General features: G+C 42.0%; 1 protein-coding gene across 1 annotated transcript in view; it reads right to left on the reverse strand.

The window, feature by feature from the left end:
• Positions 1 to 23,783, reverse strand: part of LOC136863409 (ankyrin repeat and death domain-containing protein 1A-like) — a 164,648-nt gene that overhangs the window by 12,667 nt on the left and 128,198 nt on the right. Inside the window, exon 12 of the mRNA XM_068226438.1 lies at positions 17,392 to 17,487. Coding sequence (XP_068082539.1) covers positions 17,392 to 17,487 — 96 coding nt within the window. The remainder of the gene's footprint in view (positions 1 to 17,391; positions 17,488 to 23,783) is intronic.

The following is a 23,783-nucleotide window of genomic DNA, read 5'->3' on the forward strand; positions in this document are numbered from 1 at the left end:
TATGGTGTCACAGAATTTTTTGACATGGAATGTTCAATACGAATTTCCAATACGGGATATTTATTTCCTAATTCAAATTAACGCAATATTTATGAAAACCTAGTAAAATGCAAAACAAGTACTTATATTGCATTACATATTGTTGTGAACAGTTTTCTGATAACTCTAAACAATGAAAATATGCGTCTCGGCATGCCCGAGTTCTTGTTACTCGTTGTAATTTTTCAAACCTTATTGGCATCGTTGTTCAAACATCGTCCTTTGTACACTTGTTTCATGTGCTGTATTCATATTTACGTTTTGCACATCTGATCGGGAAGTTAAGGGAAACGCGCTAACTGTACGCTACCTGGCTGCTGGCGCAGCTCGACGCAGCCCGGTTGGTTCACGTCCGATGTTTCGTTCCTCCCTACCTCTCCGCCACACCCCGATACTCCCGTGGTACTTCTAATTTTATGACTATTTATTTGCTCAATTTTGGCGTTTAAACTTGCGCTGGGTACATGCAGTTTTCACCTTGGCATTCTACTGCCTCCCACGAATATTCCTACCAAATTTCAACCGAATCCGAGTGTAACACATGTATGTGTTCCCTCGTAAGATTATTACCAATATCTTCCATTTTTTATATTTTTGCACAACTATATAAACTGAGTGATAATACGTACGTAAACGAGGAATAAACAAAGCCTGGCGCGCTTTCACCTGTGACAAAGACCACTGGCCAGTCAGTGGCTTCGGAAGAATACTGTGGCGCCACATGGTGGCATACAGTAAAAATACATAGGTGGAATAGACCCTGAAGTTCGCCCTTCACGTAGTACCAATTTTACGCGCATAGATGTCACAGCTGATTATCTACGGCGCATCGTCTGAAACTTAACTGTGCCGCCATATGGCGTCACGCCAACTCTGATTTCAAGAACGGTGTGCCGCCATATGGCGTCACGCCATCTCAAATTTGTAGACCACCGTGACGCCATATGGCGGCACGTGGCACCCAACGTGCTAATATAACTGTTGTTATCATGGGTCTTTGTTGTATGTATGGGTGCAACAATAGAACTGACACGAACAGAAACTCCACCATTTCTTCTCGTATGGTAGTAGACCTAGACGTAGACGCGTATGATTACTTTTTCATGGATGGGTATAGGTTCTGTATGAACCCAGACCGTCGGGCCCAGTATACGAAGGTAGTTAAGAGGTGTTCATGGTGCTCTTAGTACGGAGCACTTTAGCCTTGACTGAGTGAATAAATGAGAGAGAATGCCTTCCCGAACATATTCCCTGCCTGTTCCAGCTACTTACAGCCGTCAGCACCTAAGGTAATTAACGCATGACGACTTAAATTAAGATACTGGCTGACATACTTTATTGTTCCGTTTGGATGACATTCTAAACAATAATGGAACCACAATTTAGGGATGTTGACTCACTGGAGTGAAGTAATATCGTATAGAATGCTGCTACCAGTGGCATTAATACTGTTCAGGTGCAAAAGGTGAGAACATTTCCTATTTTATTACAGGAAGAGCTTTGAGCCGCCTCTGTGGTGTAGTGGTTAGCGTGATTAGCTGCCACCCCCGGAGGTCCGGGTTCGATTCCCGGCTCTGCCACAAAATTTGAAAAGTGGTACGAGGGCTGGTACGGGGTCCATTCAGCCTCGGGAGGTCAACTGAGTAGAGGTGGGTTCGATTCCCACCTCAGCCATTCTCGAAGTGGTTTTCCGTGGTTCCCACTTCACCTCCAGGCGAATGCCGGGATGGTACCTAACTTAAGGCCACGGCCGCTTCCTTCCCTCATCCTTGCCTATCCCTTCCAATCTTCCCATCCCCCTACAAGGCCCCTGTTCACCATAGCAGGTGAGGCCGCCTGGGCGAGGTACTGGTCATACTCTCCAGTTGTATCCCCCGACCAAGAGTCTGAAGCTCCAGGACACTGCCCTTGAGGCGGTAGAGGTGGGATCCCTCGCTGAGTCCGAGGGAAAAGCCGAACCTCGAGGGTAAACAAATGATGATGATGATGATGATGATGATGATGATGAAGAAGAGCTTTGAACACAATATAGGCCCTACTCGTATTATAGTTCGGTAGTTCCCATTTTAACTAATACTATTCTCGTTTGTTTATTCAGGGTGTTCAATCCCCGGACGAGGAAAATGGAGAAAGCTTTGAACATGCACAGTGTCAAAAGAAAGAAGAGAAACTGAAATTGATAATTAGGAACATGAGGGCTTCATTGAGACGTATGAGAATGATCATTAAAACATTACGAAGAAGGAATGCTACGATGAAGCGACAACTATGAAAACTTTATTTTACGACTTGAAATCAAAAAGTTGAATTACAAATAAGTGCGCTATTAAGCTTACTGATATTTCAAGCGTTCGATTAAAACACTTATTCTGAATGCAATATGAAAAAATCCAGGGAACAAAAATTAGACAGCATTTCACCAAAGTTACGCAGTTCAAAGGACAGTAATGCTCACAGTTGGACTGTGATTGCAATGCTTTTTCTTGTCAATTTGTGATCTGTGAGCGGCTTTAGTTTTATGAAAAGTACAGTTTTAAATATCACAATTTTGTGTACAGTGCGGTATATTATAATTAGGTGCCTTGTGCTTAAAGAGGAAGAAAAATTAGTTTTAACCGCGTTCTCTCTCATTCAGTAGCGCACGGTTGTGCCGAATGGGCGTGGTCTCAAGAGCTTCTCCATCCTGCGAAGTGGGCCCACTCACTTCACAGGCTAGCTGTGGTGAAGGGCCACTCCATTACTCTTCTCACCTCCCTGATCACACCTCCTTCACATCAAGGGCAGTGTTCTGGGCGTGAGATTTTGGTCGGGGTACAACTGGGGAGGAGGACCAGTACGTCGTCCAGGTGGATTCACCTGCTACGTTGAATAGGGGCCTTGTGAGGGATGGGGAATTTGGAAGGGATGGGCAAGGAAAGCGGAAAGAAGCAGCCGTGGCCTTATGTTAGGTACCATGCCGGCATTTGTTTGGCGGAGAACTGCTAGCTGCTTTAAGTCGCACCGACACAGAGAGGTCTTATGGCGACGATAGGACAGGGAAGGGCTAGGAGTGGGAAGGAAGCGGCCGTGGCCTTAATGAAGGTACAGCCCCAGCATTTGCCTGGTGTGAAAATGGGAAACCACGGAAAACCATTTTCAGGGCTGCCGACAGTGGGGTTCGAACCTACTATCTACCGAATACTGGATACTGGTCGCACTTAAGCGACTGCAGCTATCGAGCTCGGTGGCGGAGAACTGAAAAACCACCAAAGACCACTCAGAAGATGGCTGACGAGGGAACGGAAGACTTCTCTACTCAATTGACCTCCCGAGGCTGAGTGGCCCCCGTTCCAGTGCTCGTACCACTTTTCAAATTTCGTGGCAGAGGAGGGAATCGAACCAGAGCCTCTGGGTATGGCAGATTGACCTATCTGAGGCATTTGATAGGGTAGATCATGGAAGACTACTGGCAAAAATGAGTGCAATTGGACTAGAAAAAAAAAGTGACTGAATGGGTGGCTATATTTATTTGACTCTGTAATAATTAAGAGGGGAATTCCTCAAGGCAGTATTATTGGACCTCTATATTTTCTTATATATATCAATGATATGTGTAAAGATGTGGAATCAGAGATAAGGCTGTTTGCAGATGATGTTTTTCTGTACAGAGTAATAAATAAGTTACAAGATTGTGAGCGGCTGCAGGGTGACCTCGATAGTGTTGTGGGATGGACAGCAGGCACTGGTATGATGATAAACGGGGTTAAAAGTCAGGTTGTGAGTTTCACAAATAGGAAAAGTCCTCTCAGTTTTAATTACTGCGTTGATGGGGTGAAAGTTCCATTTGGGGATCATTGTAAGTACCTAGGTGTTAATATAAGAAAAGACCTTCATTGGGGTAATCACATAAATATAATTGTTAATAAAGGGTACAGATCTCTTCACATGGTTATGAGGGCTTTTAGGGGTTGCAGTAAGGATGTAAAGTAGAGGGCATATAAGTCTCTGGTAAGACCCCAACTAGAGTATGGTTCCAGTGTATGGGACCCTCACCAGGATTCCTTGATTCAAGAACTGGAAAAATCCAAAGAAAAGCAGCTCGATTTGTTCTGGGTGATTTCCGACAAAAGAGTAGTGTTACAAAAATGTTGCAAAGTTTGGGCTGGGAAGATTTGGGAGAAAGGAGACGAGTTGCTCGATTAAATGGTATGTTCCGTGCTGTCAGAGGAGAGATGGCGTGGGAGGACATCAGTAGACGAATAAGTTTGAGTGGTGTCTTTAAAAGTAGGAATGATCACAATATGAAGAATAAAGTTGGAATTCAAGAGGACAAATTGGGGCAAATATTCGTTTATAGGAAGGGGAGTTACGGATTGGAATAACTTACCAAGGGAAATGTTCAATAATTTTCCAATTTCTTTGCGATCATTTAAGAAAAGCCTAGGAAAACAACAGATAGGGAATCTGCCACCTGGGCGACTGCCCTAAATGCAGATCTGTAGTGACTGATTGATAATGACGCTAAGTATTGCACCATAGAGATGGACTGCATTTTTAACAAGGAGTTAAAAGGACGACGATACAAGAGCACATCACTAAGCTAAGTTGTAACTTTCAAATATTAAAGGTTATTAACAGATTTTGAACATAAATGTTTCAATAATTCTGAACTACTTTTATCAATTTACAATTAGTAGAGAAAAAGTGTAATTTGATAGAATCTGATGATGGACTTTCAAGAACGAAACCTGTCATTATTTTCGAAATCAACTTCCAACCTAATTAGGTCATGTTACGTATATGTAGTACCGACGCGAAATCGCGAGGTTGTAGGTTTGTACCCCTGGTGTCCGGTTGGTCATTTTATTCTGTATTTAACATCTCTTCGACACGTACTACATATACGTAACACGACCTAGTAGGTTGAAAGTTGATTTCACCGAGCTCGATAGCTGCAGCCGCTTAAGTGCGGCCAGTATCCAGTATTCGGGAGATAGTAGGTTCGAACCCCACTGTCCCTAGCCCTGAAAATGGTTTTCCGTGGTTTCCCATTTTCACACCAGGAAAATGCTGGGGCTGTACCTTAATTAAGGCCACGACCGCTTCCTTCGCACTCCTAGCCCTTTCCTGTCCCATCGTCGCCATAAGACCTATCTGTGTCGGTGCGACGTAAAGTACCTAGCAAAAAAAAAGTTGATTTCGATTACAATGCGGTCGTAAAAATATTCCATGTCGTTACTTGTTAATCGTGAGATTTCTGCTGCCGATTCCTTGGCTGAAGGATCAGAGTTGAGGTCTTTAGTTCAAATGGTCTCAGGTTCGATTCCCGCCCATGTCAGATATTTTAATCGCGTGTGATTAATTCTTCTGGCGCGGGGACTGGGGTTTATGTTTCTTCAAACAACACAACAAACACCACAGAAACACGCAATAGTGATTATATCCCTCCACGTACGGTCGGCCTCTGGGAGGGCATCTGGCCATAAAACAGGGCCAAAATCACGTGTGAGACACTGTTTGCAGTAGCGTAACCTCAGGTGTCGGTATAGCGACAGAAGAAGTGTGCTTTCCTTTGTTAAATAATTGGTCATTTTATAGGTACCATGTAGGGTTGTAGTTGTTATATTTCTTGCTCAACAGACTGGAAAAATTAGAGCTAAAATAAATCTGCCCGCATGAGGCCGGGACCTTGAAATACCACGGCACAGAGCCGGGACGGAACCCGCCAAGTTGAGTTCTACCTCTAAGCTACTCCGTGTGTGAAGTCGTGTAGTGCAATATATCTTTTGAGGGGTTCGATAATAATAATAATAATAATAATAATAATAATAATAATAATAATAATAATAATGATAATAGTCTAATAATAATTCTCTAAGCGTTTATCCTACTGTTGTAGGGTCCCATTGATTGATCAAGAAATGCCATTTCCAGTGATCGAAAACGTCATTACGCTGTAGATGGAGTGTTCTTATGTCGGCGTTGATTGCATCCTGCCATCGTTATTTTGGATTTCCAATTTATCGAGTTCCGCTGACTTTAAGGTGGTAGGCAGTATTGGCGACGGTGTGAGGTGCTGCGCGCGTGATGTTGCCATACAAATGGAGACGTCTCTGACGCATTTTCTCATTTATTGAGACGACGTCAATTTTCCTACGAATAGCGTCATTTGTAATGTGGTCATGGAGAGAGATTCTCATCGACTAACGCGACATGCGAATCACCATAACGTGAAGTTCGTGCTCTACTCGTGTGGTGACTGGCCAACACTCAGCTCCAATGATAGCGACTGGACGAACAACTGTACGGTATATTTTCGACGCCAGGCGTATCGGCATTCTCTTGTCACAAATTACTCCCGTCACCTTCCTCTATCCTCTACTATTAACTAAATAATAATAATAATAATAATAATAATAATAATAATAATAATAATAATAATAATAATAATAATAGACTATGATAATTAGTTTCCAAGGATAATCTGCTCAAAGATATAAAGTGGCAGGGAGGGAGACAGTTAGTTGGAAATGTAGTAAACAGTTTGGCGTATGCTGATGACTTGGTCATTTTGGCAGATAGTGCCGAAAGCACAGACGCTTGCAGACTGAATATGAAAATATGTGCAATGACTATGATGTGAAAATCAGCCTTTCAGAGACTAAATTGATGTCAGTGGGTAAGAAATCCAAGAGAACTGAATGTCAAATTGGTGATACAAAGCTGGAACAGGTAGATAATTTCAAGTATTGAAGATGTGTGTTCTCCCAGGATGGAAGATTAGTAACTGGGGTTGAATCGAGGTGTAGCAAAGCTAATGCAGTGAGCACGCAGGTGCGATCAACTGTATTACGTAAGAAGAAAATCAGCTACCGGACGAAATTTTACAGAGGTCTGTTTTCAGACCAACTTTGCTTTTAGGGAGTGACAGCTGGGTGGACTCAAAATATGTTAATCATACGTTAGAAGTAACAGACATTAAATTAGTGAGAATGATTGCTGGTACAAACAGGTGGGATCAATGGCAGGAGTGTACTCAGGTGAGGAGATAATAAGTTAGGATTGAACTCGATGGATGAAGCTGTATGCATATACCGGCTTCGGTGGTGGGAACATGCGAGACGAATGAAGGAGGATAGGTTTCCAAGGAGAATGATAGACTGTGCTATGGAGGGTAAGAGAAGTAGAGGGAGACCAAGAGGATGATTAGACTCAGTTTCTAACGATTTAAAGATAAGAAGTATGAGACTAAACGAGGCCACAGAACTAGTTACAAAGAGAGGATTGTGGAGGCGTTTAGTAAATTCACAGAGGCTTACAGACTGAACGCTGAAAGGCATAACGGTCTATAATGAAGATGTATGTAGGAATAATAATAATAATAAATAATAATAATAATAATAATAATAATAATAATAATAATAATAATAATAATAATATCCAGTATTCGGGAATAGTGGGTTCGAACTCCACTGTCGGCAGCCCTGAAGGTGGTTTTCCATGGTTTCCTATTTTCACACCAGGCAAATGCTGGGGCTGTACCTTAATTAAGGCCACGACAGCTTCCTTCCCATTCCTAGCTACCATCGTCGCCGTAAGACCTATCTATGTCGGTGCGACGTAAAACAACTTGGAAAAATAATAATAATAATAATAATAATAATAATAATAATAATAATAATAATAATAATAATAATAATAATGTGGCGTACATCACCATGTGAAGCTATGTCAATTTGACGATGTCAGTGTGTCATTTTTAACGTTCCATATTAATGCAGCAGATAGCAGAGGGGTGATCTAAGACAAAGTTTGAATAAGTTTTCTCGGTTAGACACCAAACGTGTCACCAGAGATTTTTATATGCTAACATATTTCGAAACGGAGCGCCGATCGGACTCTCCTCCGAAATCCTCATCCGTAACTGCGCTAAAATATGGCAGGGCAATGATTATACTGTATATCTAGTTGGTTAACAACACCGATCACTTAACATTACATTTCCTCAAGGAGAAATAGAATTCCATCTACGTCAGTTTATCGGTCAGAATCTCATGATTCTGCAAAGAGAGTCCTGTATTATCACCTAATACATAATGGTTGGCACCATAAGCAGTACAATCCCCAACAAAACTAAAAGGAAATCTGTGTATTTTATAATAACATTTTTTTACCACGCGCTTAGTGTTGCAAAAATGTAACGTTCGTGTTTATTTGCTGGTTGAGAAATGGAAAATTTCAAAACAACATTGTAAATATTTTCAGGATCTTCCTTCCCATTTGGAGAGAAAAGAAAATGCATGGTTTGATACAAAGAAAACGGCGTTTATATTTTTTCTAGATATGATGCATAGTTTTGATACGAAGGTGCGACAATAAATAAGTCGAAAAACTAAATTGAGGTAAAAATAATGAAAGTAACTTTCTGACATTTATTTCACTTTTCCACATTCACCCTGTACATTCAGGCACTTATCCCATCTCTGTACAAGTCCTTGAAAGCCAGCAGCAAAGAAGTCCTTTGGTTGCTGTCGCAGCCAGCGTGTAACCTCATAGATTTCGGCATCATCTACATCAAAATAACGGCAACCCAAATGATTTTTTAGGGGCCCAAACAGATGAAAGTCACTGGGGGCTAAGTCAGGACTGTACGGTGGATGTTCCAAGCGTTCTCCGCAGGACGACCAGGACGCTCCCCATCTCTGATGCTTTTCCTTCCATGGTTAAACTTCTGGATGCAATAGAACACAGCTTTGCGTGAGAAACAGTTTCCACCGTAGACGGGATCCATTTCGCGATGCACTTCTTCTGTGGACAGTCCTTTGGCCCACAAAAACGCACAACTGCACGCTGTTTTTCTGGTGTACAGTCATGCAACACATGTGCCATCGTGCACTAACAGCCTCTGACTGACTGAGTGCCTGCGAGATGTCGTACGACAAGCATACATATGCTGCCATGCGCTGGCGAAACTTGCGCGCGTAATTTCAAATGGTATAAGGCACACACATGTTTGCGACTTATTTATTGACTCACCCTCGTATATGAATACTGTAGCCTACCATCTAGCAAAGACGATTATTCACAACAACTGACAGGTTTTTAATTTACATGCAAGCCATACCCGTTTATCAGCTATTAGCTCTATTGCCCGGCGCTGCTCGGGCACTTTGTTGATTGTTTCCTTTTAGTTATTTAGTACCTATTAAGTATGTGTGAAGTGATTTTTTGTATCGTTGATTGTGTCGTTGACTGATACCTCACTCCCTTTCCAACACCGCCCACAGGGGTGCACACACATAAATCCACAATCTGGGTCGTTTAGAACTTTTCTTCACCTCTTCACACACACCCTCCCCCATGTCGATGGGACTGAACTTGGACTTAAACGACATGCAAAGTGTCACTGTTCAGCTCAGCGACCCCGAAACGTATTGCTGCAAATAAAACTCCATCGGTTTCATTACTCTAATTTATTTCAGGATGGCCTAATAAATGCACACACACACACACACACACACACACATTTAAACACAACAATTCTAACAAGTTATGAATGACCACACTAATTACCATCTTTCTACCTTATGGCGAGGCCAAGGTCCAGCCCATTCCTTTACCTGGGACACTAATCATTTCTTTCACTTTCGCAAAGTCCAGTCTCCAGTCATATCATACAGCGTAGATAGCTGGATTTGAACACAGTGCCACTGGTTATACAACACCCGACGACTGTTCGATGGTTCTACTCCACGTATACTCCAGTACTTCACACAGTTCCATGGAGTGAACAACTAAATAGCTCAACAATATTCAGCAGCAGGACGATACTCACAACAGCGAACATTAACACAGGTCCATTCATCTTCGCACTCACGGAGCGCGTTTCCTCACTGGCTCATGGCGATCCTCAGTCCACAGAATTACACGAACACACAGTACCGAATTCAGTTCTGTCGTCTCCAGTTACACACTCACTGGTCCCTCCGACACCACAACAAGAGCTCCTCCTTCAGACCTCAGTGGGACACTGGTGACAGCCAACACCCATGTCACCCTCAGCCCAGCCACCGAACCCCAACTCACTGAGTGCCACACTCACACCCGCACGGAGTGTTCCAATTTATTATTATTAGCCCTGTGGCTCACCTGTGCGCTTCCCATCCAGAAGGCTGAGGTTCGAATCCCGGCCGATATTTTCATCTCAACAATCATATTGCGACAGGAAAGGTATCCGGTCTTAAACCCCCAGCTAAAATTAAATCAGCCTGGGTGTTGTCAGCGGCCCCAGAAAAAAGGGATAATCTGAAGAAAGTGTAGTTATTATAATTATTTACAAAAAATTGCTTAATGTTATGAATCAAGACAACAGCGCTGTATCGCGATACCTCAGGTTGCAGCTGTCGTCCCAAAACGAGTTGAAATAGAAACGGTATTCGTAAGAAATAGAGGAGGTGATCTTATCATTTTACAACAGTAGTGGTTGATCGGTTGAGAATCGACATATCTTCATTAAAAGCATTAAGAGAAAGAGACGCTGCGGTTGAAAATAGTTCGTAGGAAACCCCAGTTTTCCATCAAGTTTCTAGAGACTAGATACAGTCACGGAACAGGTCAGTAAATTAACACTGACGTACTACGTTAGAAGAATCGTAAGATTTATGAAGTGGAAGATGAGCCGACCAACATTTGATCGGAAGAATATGACAGCCCGCCTCTGTGGTGTAGTGGTTAGTGTGATTAGCTGCCACCCTCTGAGGCTCGGGTTCGATTCCCGGCTCTGCCACGAAATTTGAAAAGTGGTACGAGGGCTGGAATGGGGTCCACCCAGCCTCGTGAGGTCAACAGAGTAGAGGTGGGTTCGATTCCCATCTCAGCCATCCTGGAAGTGGTTTTCCGTGGTTTCCTACTTCTCCTCCAGGCAAATGCCGGGATGGTACCGAACTTAAGGCCACGGCCGCTTCCTTCCCTCTTCCTTGTCTATCGCTTCCAACCTTCCCATCCCGCACAAGACCCCTGTTCAGCGTAGCAGGTGAGGCCGGCTGGGCGAGGTACTTGTCCCACCCTCCGCCAGTTTCATCCCCGACCAAATGTCTACGCTCCAGGACACTCTGCCCTTGAGGCGGTGGAGGCGGGATCGCTCTCTCGGTCCGGAGAACGACCAGCCCTGGAGGGTGAATGGATTACATTAAAATATATCATCATAAGTTTCTGTGAAACAGGTTTCTGTGTAATTTAATGAGTATAGAAAAAGAAAGAAAGAACACAGGGGTGCGCATGGAATGTTATGCTCCATAAGGTGACTCGACATAAAAAGTTCATAGAGGACTGCTCTCGTGAATTGATTACTTAATTTGTAGTAGTTTCATAGACCCTGAGTGAGTTTCAGTCCCCTTTCAATTCACATGAATCCTACACTTGTTGACTCCAAATTCCATACGGATTTCTCTCGAAAACGATTCGTTAGATGCAAATGAATTAATCGTTATCGATTTGCGTTCCATTTATTGAAAGATTTACTTACGATGATTCGATTTTCCGTAAGGTCAGAACATAAACTGAGCCGCGGAAAGAATATGGGACAATCGTGATAAGGCGAGGCGTCCTGAAGGAAAAACACAGTCCTCAGCAGGAGTTGTTTGGTGTAAAAATTTTAATGAAACACTATGTTAAGATCAAATGCGATCATATTTGAAGTAAACATTTAACATTTCACTGTATAATTTAACACTAATGTGTGCTTTTCCAAGTAATCAGTTAAGTATATATATCGCTGCCAGTGATAAGCTTAAGCGGGGAGTCCGAGACCTTGGAGCGAACAGAGACTTCGTCTCAACAACAACGCGGGCATTCCGAATCGCCTGCATCCTAGAAAAATCCAGTGAAATGGTGGTAATGATGATGATGATGATGATGATGATATAATGATGATGAAAACGCTCACAAGGTGACTTTGACTCTCCATTTTGAATCCCCTTTGTTTCTTATGTTATTAGTATAAACAGACATGATACCATTTCTGCGCTCGTTAAATGCCGATTCTAACGTCTGTAGTTGAGATCAAGTGGTCTAAATTATCACTGAATGATCCCTTCACCACTTCCTGACAGCACCTTTGACCAATCAAAATATACTCCCTCAAGACTAGCGTACTAGACAAGATGGTGAGTGAGATCGTTTACCATTGCTTTCCTCACTGGACCGGGATGTTATTTTAACAGTTTCGTGAAAAAATCTGCTATCGATGTTAATGAATCTTGACCGTTGTGGCGTATTCAACGATATTACCTCCATCTATAACAATGGGGCAGAACTCTTTCCACTGAGTTTATGAAGTACATCTGACAAAATTCGAACGTGGATGTTTCTTGTGGGTATTTCCACCAAGCGAGTAGACCATGCGGTTAGGGTCGCGCAGCTGTGAGCTTGCTTTCGGGACAAAGTGGGTTCGAATCCCACCGTCGGTAGTTCGAAGGATTCTAGGACATTTCGTACCACTTGACTGGCTGATTACCTGCGAAGTGTCAGATAATGACTTTAAAGTATTAAGAGAAGGCATTCCGTACCACTAGAGAGAGCGAGAAGTATTGCGAATTAAAAACGATATCCTAATGATTGTATTCATTTGTATATTCATTGTCCACTAGTGGCGCAGAAGCCTCCGCACGGTGTGACCACTACTGATGTTAACCTTCCGTCGGGAGCAGCTGATCTGATTGGGACACGTCTTAATTCTCAATTCGTATTCGTCATTCGCGGGGACCTAACTACGTCCACCTTTCAGTTATTTCCTGTTTCCACGTGACCTTCAAGCCTATATCGGCCAGTTCATCAGAATATGTTATTTTACCTACTTGATACTGAAGTAATGCGGTAGTTTATAAATATTCACAATTATAGTCATATTATCCACCCATATGCTCATCAGGCACATTACGCCCGAACATGATGTATATTTCTATGACCGCACGAGTTGGCCTTGCGGTCAGGGGCACGCGGCTGTGTGCTGCTTGCATCCGGGAGATAGTCGGTTCGAATCCCACTGTCGGCAACACAGAAGATGGTTTTCCGTGGTTTCCCATTTTCACATGAGACAAATGATGGGGCTGTACCTTCATTAAGGACACCACGTACTCTTACACGATGAAAAAGTCTATTTTTTGCTTTAATAGGATGTGTGAAATGAACACAAATTTGGACAGAAAACTTTTCAAAAAAATGTTGTATAAGATACTTCAGGTACACATTTCTCAGTTATTTTTCAATAAAATACTCACAAATGTTGTTCACATACTGGGAAGGGATCATGGCAGATGAATAACCAATTTGTTTCATTTTTATTGGAACAGAATGCAAAAAAAAAAAAATCCGAACTCTTTCTTTTTAAATTTATTCAAAGTATGTATCAAGTTTTCTCTTCCCAATCCAGGCTTACCAGGTTTGGAAATGAAAATAGGTTAACATTCAAGTATTCCATTAGGCAAGTTTATGTAAAAAAAAATAGCCCTCTATCTTAAATGGCTTCCTAGTTATTGGTACCTAAACATGAAAAATGAGTATGAACGGGAAACAGCTGGCGAAGTTAAAAGTATATTTTTCAGAGAGTTAGCTGTATTTTAGAAGATCCCAGCTGCATAATCATCATCTTTCTACAGTTCTGATTCTTCCCCCTCCCTCTTTATATTCCTATTTCTCATCCTGACCTCTCTGGTCATCTCTTCAGCATACTTTTCGGCACCCCGTACTCTCACCTTGTCAACAGTGAAGAGACTATTTTTCATGTTAGGTCCGCATTTTATTCCCAAGTTCTTCAAGACATTCATTCTAGCTTTTACAGCTCAACTGAAACAGATTACCGCATCTAAAACACTTATCTTCAGAGTATTATGCACAACGAGAAAATTTTTGGTGCTCTTTTCCAAATACAATGCCTCAAACTTTCTACAGGGTGATTAATTTAAACGTTCAGAGTGGAGTGCCGAGGATTAGGCGCGCTGGGAAGTGGAGACAGCGACCGCAGTGCCCGCCATGGCAAGCAGGCATAGTCGGCTCAAAGAAGCGGCATGGTTACGCCTATAGAAACTAAACGAAACCTAACTCACCAGCTACATAGATGCTCTGGACAAATAAGTGAATGATTAAACAAATAAATAAACTAGGACATTAAACTGAACTCACCAGTAATAAATACCTAAATAAATAAATAAATAAATAAATAAATAAATAAATAAATAAATAAATAAATAAATCAACTAGGAAATTAAACTGAACTCACCAGTACTTACAGACGTTGCTGAAAGTGATCTTCAGCTGCAATGCAAGCTTCACATCTTGTAATGAGATTTTGAAACACACTTTGTAGTTCATGGACACCGATAGAACGCACAATACTCCTACTTTAAATATTTAATTCTTCTGCAGTTCGAGGATTATTCCTGTAAACTTTTCCTTTAAGATTTCCCCATGGATAAAAATCACATGTGCTTAAATCAAGTGAATGAGGGGACCATAAGCCTTTACTGATGATATCATCCCCGAACACTTCCCGTAACCGTAGCATACAGCTATGTGCCATATGGGCCGTTGCACTATCCTGCTGGAGATAGCCGTACCTTTTCTCTTCTTCAGTCAGTTCAGCAAAAAATGGTTCCAGAATGTTGTGAATATAACGGTCAGAAGTAATCGTGTCCTGAAAATATATCGGACCGATAAATAATTCGTCGGGCACTGATAGCGCACTACAGACCCACCTTCACATCGTGCAGAGGTCTCTGGCTGTATAATGTGCGGATTGTCTGTATCCCAGATTCTATTGTTGTGTGAATTGTCATGCCCACTCAAATGAAACCAGGCTTCGTCGCTCATAAAAAGAAAGTTCGGATCCACAATACCGTCGAAGACACTATTCATTAGGCAATTGCAAAATCGTATTCTTGCACTGAAATTTGTAGGCAGTATGTTATGGACTGAATGAGTCCGATAAGATCGTAAATGTAACAATTTTGTTGTATTACGTGCTGAATAAGGTGAAATACCACTTTCCTGAGCTACTCTCCGAAGTGACTTATGCGAACTGACCTGGAGTCTTGTCTGTATATCTTCTAACCTCTCTCTGTGAGAGCTGTTCTCCTTCGCTTATTTTTCTTACTGACCGAGCTCGATAGCTGCAGTCGCTTAATTGCGGCCAGTATCCAGTATTCGGGAGATAGTAGGTTCGAACCCCACCGTCGGCAGCCCTGAAAATGGTTTTCCGTGGTTTCCCATTTTCACACCAGGCAAATGCTGGGGCTATACCTTAATTAAGGCCACGGCCGCTTCCTTCCCACTCCTAGCCCTTTCCTGTCCCATCGTCGCCATAAGACCTATCTGTGTCGGTGCGACGTAAAACAACTAGCAAAAAAAAAAATTTTTCTTACTGCTTACGGAACCAGTACTACGCCACTTGTAAACGAGCTGATGCACGTGACGTTTTGATGGTACTGTCGCATCGGGAAATTGTCTACGGAATTTTCGAATTCGAATTGTGGTGGAGGATAGTGTTGTGTGTGGTGTGCGAGTTGCAGGAATCGAACCCGGGACCCTCTGAACCGAAGGCGAGTACGATGACCATTCAGCCAACGAGACGCGCACCCGGTAGATTCGATTATCAGTTTGCCTCTTTCTACCACTACGAGCGCTAATATTACTTAATGCAGAGTTTTACTTAAGCACTTAGACATTCGGTGCGGACAGTTTTCAAAACTCGAAAATCGCCTGATGTTATTGAAGCATGGAATTCATCACAAGAAAGAATTACGTAAACAACTTAATTTGGCTAGGATTTGCATAAAGAAAGAAAACGAGTAAAGAAACAAGCGATTTTAGACAGTTCTTCTGGAACTGCATTTACACCGGAATTGCTTTTTCGAAATTAGTCTATTTAGTGTGATAGAGCTATCCAAGACTCACAATTTAGAACTTTTCTGCGCCCGTTAGCCCTTCAACTTTCAGCACAATTGAGGAAATTGTTTAATTTTACGTTTTTCGTAGTGTGGGACCCCTACTTATCTGCTAAGAAATGTTTTCAATATTAAAAATGGATATTCGCCATGAAGGCTCTTGGAGGAGTGGAAAATAAAGGCTTCCACCATTGCTAACCGCGGCACGTGATGGGGTAGGGTGGTGAGCTCTACGTCCGACCGCCTTTGCTACACAAAATCCAACGAGTTTTCAGAAAATTAGAGCAAAGTAAAGAAAATACATCGCTACTTTCGTACGTCAGAAACACTACAGACAGGATTGGGAATATACTGAACAAATATGACATCAAGACAAAGACAAAGACACCTCCGTACAGGCCATGAAGGCCCTTGGAGGAGTGGAAAGTAAAGGCTTCCACCATTGTTAACCGCGGCACGTGATGGGGTAGAGTGGTGAGCTCTACGCTCGGCCGCCTTTGCCCCCAGGAATTAACCTGGTACTCATTTTTGGTGTAGGCTGAGTGAACCTCATCGCCATATGCACCTCCGGAAGTGGAAAACCCGTTTCTTACATTTTAAGACTTCCTGACGGGGATTCGAACCCACGTCCTTCCGGGCGAACCGAGCACGCCTTTACCGCCTCGGCCAGGCAGCCCCTAATACGACATCAAGACTATTTACAAGCCACATAGGAAGTCAACTGGTTATTTGGTACAATGCAATAATTGCAATTGTAATTATTACAGGCCCCTGGATTACAACAACATTGAATGTAGCTGCGTCGAAACGAAGCGTCTGTTTTCTACCCGACTTAAAGAACATATCCGTCACACAAAGAACGAAGATATTTCACCTGTAGCCAACATTCCTGCGATACAAGATTGAAATATGCAGATCAGAGCATGAAAATACAGGGTAAACCCTTAAGTTATGCGGTAGTAACAGTGACTTCCAACCGACAGCCGCGTGAGACGTTATGCTCCAAATGCTCTTTAGGGCGAAGCGCGGCGACCAATTTCCTAGTTGATTTTTGCTACTTTGGGACACTAATTATTGATAAAGGATACTGCAATATATTCGAAACGTCGGCAAACTGTACGCAAAATACATAAAATAACAACATGGTTCAACCTGGAACACGAACTAAATATTCTAACAGACCGTGATAGTTGAAAATAGAGATACGTCAACTTAATAACTATATTTGTGAGCCAACATTAATAAATGTAGGGCTTGTTGATGATAAAAGATATATTTCATATAAGTGTATCAAACCTCCTTGATTACGGGAATGACGAAAAGGGGAAAATGTTATGTTTACAGAACTTAAAAAAAATCAAGTCGAATTCTCTACCCAAATGAGATAACATCGACATAGAAGCACGAGAAGTGCGGACCTTTTGAAGGTACATACGGGCTTAGCAGTGTCGACCCGCGCTGTCTTGATGATCATGTCCACTATCGTGGTAAAGCTGCCTCGTGCCGCGATGTACAGAGGAGTCCTGCCGGCCTGCAACATTATCAAACGAGCAAGGGTTGTTCTAATGATGTGACGAACGGAGGGAAAAGTTTTACAAAGATAAGTTTGGTCTGCCCCAAGTGTAAGATGATATTTCAGAGAGAATAAAAATATGTTTGAGAAGTAAAAATTTGAAATACTTGTAACAATCGAACTATGATTAGAATAGTGACATTTCAGGGAGCCGCAATTTATTGAGAATTCTACTGAGATACTATTTCAATAAAGTGCAATTTATTTCGACTTTTGTTCAATAAATTTAGAAAAGCAGTCTAGGTGACTGAATCGTTCTGCAACAGTATTTTTGTATACATGATCACTCCCCCTTAGGTGAGGGAGTTTAACTACATTCACGAAATTCTCTGTCTGTCGGAAGAGGTGACCAGAAGGGAACCCAGAGTATCTCAACTTGGGAGCTTGGATAGGTGACTGCGAGGTATCTAGCTAAGGCCCGGTTTCACAGTATACGCTTAAGCCTTGGATCGGGCTTAAGCGGGAGCTTAAACTCTGGACGAGTTTCACAGTGGGGAGTGCCCAAGTGGTAAGCCGAGCTTATCTGTGACTGGCTTAAGCTGTATGAAACTGAGGTTTAAGCTAAGGATTCAGATCAGATGGTAAAGGGCTGGTCCTCTTATAGCCCAACTTGGCAGGTTCGATCCTGTCTCAGTCCTGTGGTGAAGGTGCTCAAATTCATAGTTAGTGGGACGTAAAACCAATAACATTAATAAATAACTTATATTTCTGAATATATTTCGAGGCTCAAGAGACAAAAATGTCGGTCGGTCACTTGCTTTCTTGGCTTACGCTGCGTGAACCATCAACGATAGACCCCAAGTGTAAGTGTACGAATTGTAGAGCATAGAAACCTCTACAAAAAAGTCCGCGATGGTATATACCTATTTCCAACCGTTTGCCCTCTAGAAACGATGTATAACCTACAAGTCAATCAATCATAGGCTACGGATGTAAACAAAGATGAGAATTGAATCACTGCGCATGCGCAAGCATTACCAACTTCGGAGATGTTCAGCTTAGTAAAGCTGCACATGGTCCCCCTACTGTGAAACTCGTAGTGTTTCAGCCAAAGAGTAAGCTTTGCTTAAGCGGCGTGCGTGGCTTACTAAAGCTTCGGCTTAAACTCAAACTGTGAAACCGGGCCTAAGTGTGACACTGTTTCAATTTAGTAGTGCCAGTCTCCTAGCTTGCCCATCCAAATTCCTTGGTCAATTCGTGTTCTTTTCTGACCCCGAGGCTTCAGGAGTCTCTCATTTTCACTTGTTCGCTCTCCTTCTCCTTTCTTTTCCCCATATACTGATTCTTCGAAAGATGGTTTTCCGTGGTTTCCCATTTTCACACTAGGCAAATGCTTGGGCTGCACCTTAATTAAGGCCACATCCGCTTCTTTCCCACTACTAGCCCTTTCCTATTCCATCGTCGCCACAAGACCTGTCTGTGTCGGTGCGACGTAAAGCCACTAGCGATTCATCGAAAGATATGACCTGTTTTCCTTGCGATTGGTGTCAATATAATCACACTTTCTCTCAAAATTATTATCGCCACCAACATATCCTATATGCGATGCTCTTCTTATATGATACATGAATATCTTGTCCCCACTCACTCGTTTCTTTAATGACTTCCCGAACATCGGTTGGACCCTTTAGCTGACTCGAACCTAGTAACCAACTGTCCAGGGCCTCTCAAACGCCTAAAATCTCACGCGTGCAAACAGCAGTGCAGAGTTTCTGTGCACAGTGCATCAGTCCCGCTCGGCTCGGCTCGGACCAACGCTTCGTCTCTGGGCTACTCGGCTCAGCTCGGCTCAATTCGGCTACTCGGCTCAACTCAGCTCAGATTTGGAGCGCTACGGGACAAGTGAGGAAGAGGGAGACAGAGAGAGCGAGCGAGACAGGCGTGGGGAATGAGACAGCGCTATTGCTCCAAATCGCTATTTTTTGCTATTTGCTTTACGTCGCACCGACACAGATATGTCTTACGGCGACGATGGGATAGGAAAGGCCTAGGAATTGGAAGAAAGCGGCTGTGGCCTTAATTAAGGTACAGCCCCGGAATTTGCCTGGTGTGAAAGTGGGAAACCACGGAAAACCATCTTCAAGGGCTGCTAACAGTGGGGCTCGAACCCACTATCTTCCGATTACTGCTCCAAATCGAGGAGTGGGGGTATGCACTCATGGTCAACCAAGCGAAGTCGCCTTTTGCACCGTGCACAGTTCATGCGCCACGCGCATGCACCCTGAGAGGCAACCGCTTGATTGTCCCTCTCACTGGACCGTCTCAAGGACTCCGTCCAGCCGATGAATTCAAAATTGGAAGACGATTTGACTCGGTGTATATTGCATAAAGTAGAACTTCATTTTATTTTAAATGCTGTTTTTCAAGTGACTCATGATTTCATTTAAGACATCAGTCACGGAAATCCGTTCAGTGATTGCCGCACATTATTCACATTTTTATGTTTGTTTAATCGTTTGTATATTTATTCGCTGAAACATGGTATTTAAAGGAACAATGTTATTTTTGCGAGACCCTGCAATTATGTTCTGATGAATAGGTCTTTCGACCTGTGTTCATGAGGAGATGCGGAGAAAATTGTTTGTAGTGAATACATTTAAAGGAGGGATATGGTTAAAAAAATGATCAGATATCTATCTAATGTATCTATGACCTAACTACCTGTCTAATGTGTTGAATTAGTTAGTTAGCTACCTATATATGTATCAAAGTAACCATTCTTTGGTTCCTACCGAGACTTTAGAATTATGATCTAAAGGCTAACTAATCCTTCAACTTTGCAGATCGTACGAAACTTCCACAAATTTTGTTCGATATGAAATTATATATAAAGAGGATTAAATGTGGTGCTCATCACTTACGGGTTGTGTTGCGGAGGTGGTGATCATTTACGTCAAGTTTCGTCAACTGGACATGATCCTAAGTACGTTCCGTACTGTTTTCAGTATACCGGTTCAATCAGCTGCGCCAAATTTTTCTTGAAGTAATGCAATCTTAGTTGTATTTCATACAACATCTTACGGCAATTTTATGGGAACATAGCGTAATTTTTTTGCTAATTGCATTACGTCGCACCGACACAGATAGGTCTTATGGCGAAGAAGGGATAGGAAAGGCCTAGGAGTTGGAATGAAGCGGCCGTAGCCTTAATTAAGATACAGCCCCAGCATTTGCCTGGTGTGAAAATGGGAAACCACGGAAAACCATCTTCAGGGCTGCCGACAGTGGGATTCGAACCCACTATCTCCCGGATGCAAGCTCATAGCCAAGCGCCCCTAACCGCACGGCCAACTCGCCCGGTCATAGCCTAATATAGGCTTCCCCGAATCATACAAAATCGTATAAGAGGCAATAATTTATGTCAATTTTAAAAGCACTGCACATTTTCACATAGGGTGGATTTCACTTCTCCAATCTCTTTAATGGTATGTTACAGTACTGCACTAACTGCATCCATACCTGCACCTCTGACAGAAGAATTATATATATGATTGGACCTAGAGGGCATTTTTTTCGAGAGTAAACTGCAGTCACAATACCATAACGTACGCGATAGATTGCGTCCAGTTACAGAAAAGTCAATTCACCAGCATTGTTTACAGTCCCGTCACATCACAATTGATTTATTTCAATTTTTTTCAAATTATGGTATAAACTACGACATGCAAAAATATACAATAGAAGTGATAACTTACGCCATGTAAATACTTCTGCTTAACGGTTAAAACTGGGCCATAAGGCTTTAGAACACCAGCAAATGTTTGAAGTGAGTACTTCGCTTTCATAGTGAATACAGAATTAAAATGCCCGAACGTCTGAAATAGCCGCGTGGAATTTCTCAGGGTAGACAGCTGATTTCTAAGCCCAGTGAGCGCTCGAACCGTCCTCCAATGATGCATCCTTCCCGCAGATTTTAATTCTCTGAAGTTTCATATATTCCTAAGACGATGTTATAATAAATAAAGTTTACGTAATAAATATCATCAAGTAAACACGGACTGCGGACAAATGCATTGCGTGTGTAACTGTCAGAATTATGCTAGTCTCTTTCACCCAAGTAATATCGCTTAGCCGAAAGGAAACAAAACAAAATGTGGTGTTCCCTTTGGGAAAATCAATTGATAATAAATATGTATTTCAATATTTAAAACTGAGATTATAACGATTAATTTATTTGCATCTAACGAATCGTTTTCAAGAAACATTTCTATGGTATTTGGAGTTGGCGTGCACTAAAAGGGGGAGTGTATGAAACTACCATCAGTTGTCTAGAGTGTGACGTTATGAGGCCTCTTTGATAAAAGAGCCTTTAGCCTCAGTCATGGTCATCCATCAGAACTTCACGTCACAGCATGGACGGTAGCTAGGTAACATGGCGTCACACATTTGGTATCGCTATCTTTGTTACGTCATAAGACGTAATATGTAAAAAAAAAAATACCATCAATTAATAAAACGTGATGAATTTATCCACATACTTCAATCCGTCTCTACAACATTCATGTAATAACTTGAAATATAGTCATTGCACTCAATGTACTATTCAAGAAACCATTCAATATGGCAGTTGAATGGTTTTCGTAAATAAGCTCATGGTAAATTATAAAATGACTTGAACTATGTTACTTAATAATATGATTAAAATGGATTTAATTATGATAATAAGCTGTTTAATTAATTACGTCTACAGCACGATTCAGAGCTGAAGTGGGATGCTTATATGGATTAATATATCCAGTAAATTATCAAAACAGTCTTTCTCTTAGACGCCACCAGAGATAAAGTTCACAGTAAATATCTTCCTAATGACCAGTTTGCATTATTTCACAGTATTTTTCAAAGTGAAATTCTACTCTAGGAAAAATCAAGCAAGATATCTGAAGTTACGGTTCTCCAGACAGAGGCATTGCACATGTCAACATAAATTCCTATGACTGTCCGATGCAGGTCACTTTTTAATACACTTTGATTCATGCTGTTGTGAAAATAATATTGATAATTCACTTCTGAAAGCAATGTATATAGAGAAAGCGATAAAATCAAACTCAACGGCGATCTTCTCAAATATAATACCGGATCACTTGAACAAGTCGATGTTTAACATGCAGGATCGGGCTATTTCTATGTAAGAATGGTTAATCAATTGTCAGAACAACTGAAAGAACTACCATTCAATATATTCAGATACAATTTCAACATAGGTTAATCATGAAACCTTTTCAATCAGTACTGGAATACTTCGAGGTTTATGAGTTTCTTATAATGTAAGATTTTAATAATAATAATAATAATAATAATAATAATAATAATAATAATAATAATAATAATAATAATAATAATAATAATGCAATTTGCTTTACGTCCCACTAACTACTCTTTTAAGGTTTTCGGAGACGCCGAGGTGCCGGAATTTAGTCCCGCAGGAGTTCTTTTACGTGCCAGTAAATCTACCGACACGAGGCTGACGTATTTGAGCACCTTCAAATACCACCGCGCTGAGCTAGGATCGAACCTGCCAAGTTGGGGTCAGAAGGCCAGCGCCTCAACCGTCTGAGCCACTCAGCCCGGCACGTAAGATTTTGGCAGGGTAGGTAAATAAATAAACACAACTGGATGCGTTTACTCTAGGATTTATTAACTAATATTAATATTCTTGCACAAAACACAGGCACACAAGGATTACAACAGAGTACACGCAATTACACAGTTCGCACTATCTTTGCTCTCACTGTTCGGTCACACTAATTGTTCACACTATCGTTTATAGACTAATACAAATCACACTCACACTTCCTCAGCTGACACTTGACAATTACACTGTTATTCTTGTTGTCGCGCTCGTAGCCATTCCATTCGGAGCCCGCACACAAGTATCTGAACCCCGTATGACGTACACTGTCCGTTTACTCCCAACTGTTTCCGTTCATTGTCCCTTGCCTATCCCACGTCAAACTCTCCCACGATGCACAAGACACAACGTTCACTTCACAGTAACTGGACCGTGAGACTCAACTCCTCAGCAACAGACAGACAGACAGACAGACAGACAGACAGACAGACAGACAGACAGACAGACAGACAGACAGACAGACAGACAGACAGACAGACAGACAGACAGAAGGATCATTCAGTTCTAAGGACAGAACACTCACAGAGACTGCCTCCCTCAACTCAGACTGAACCTCTACCCAACTGTCACTGTCCACAGCGGCACTCCAGGACAGCACTCACTCTCAGAATGAACTGACTTCAAT

This window comes from Anabrus simplex, chromosome 1 (genome assembly GCF_040414725.1).
Source record: "Anabrus simplex isolate iqAnaSimp1 chromosome 1, ASM4041472v1, whole genome shotgun sequence".
In the NCBI taxonomy this organism is placed as follows: Eukaryota; Metazoa; Arthropoda; class Insecta; order Orthoptera; family Tettigoniidae; genus Anabrus; species Anabrus simplex.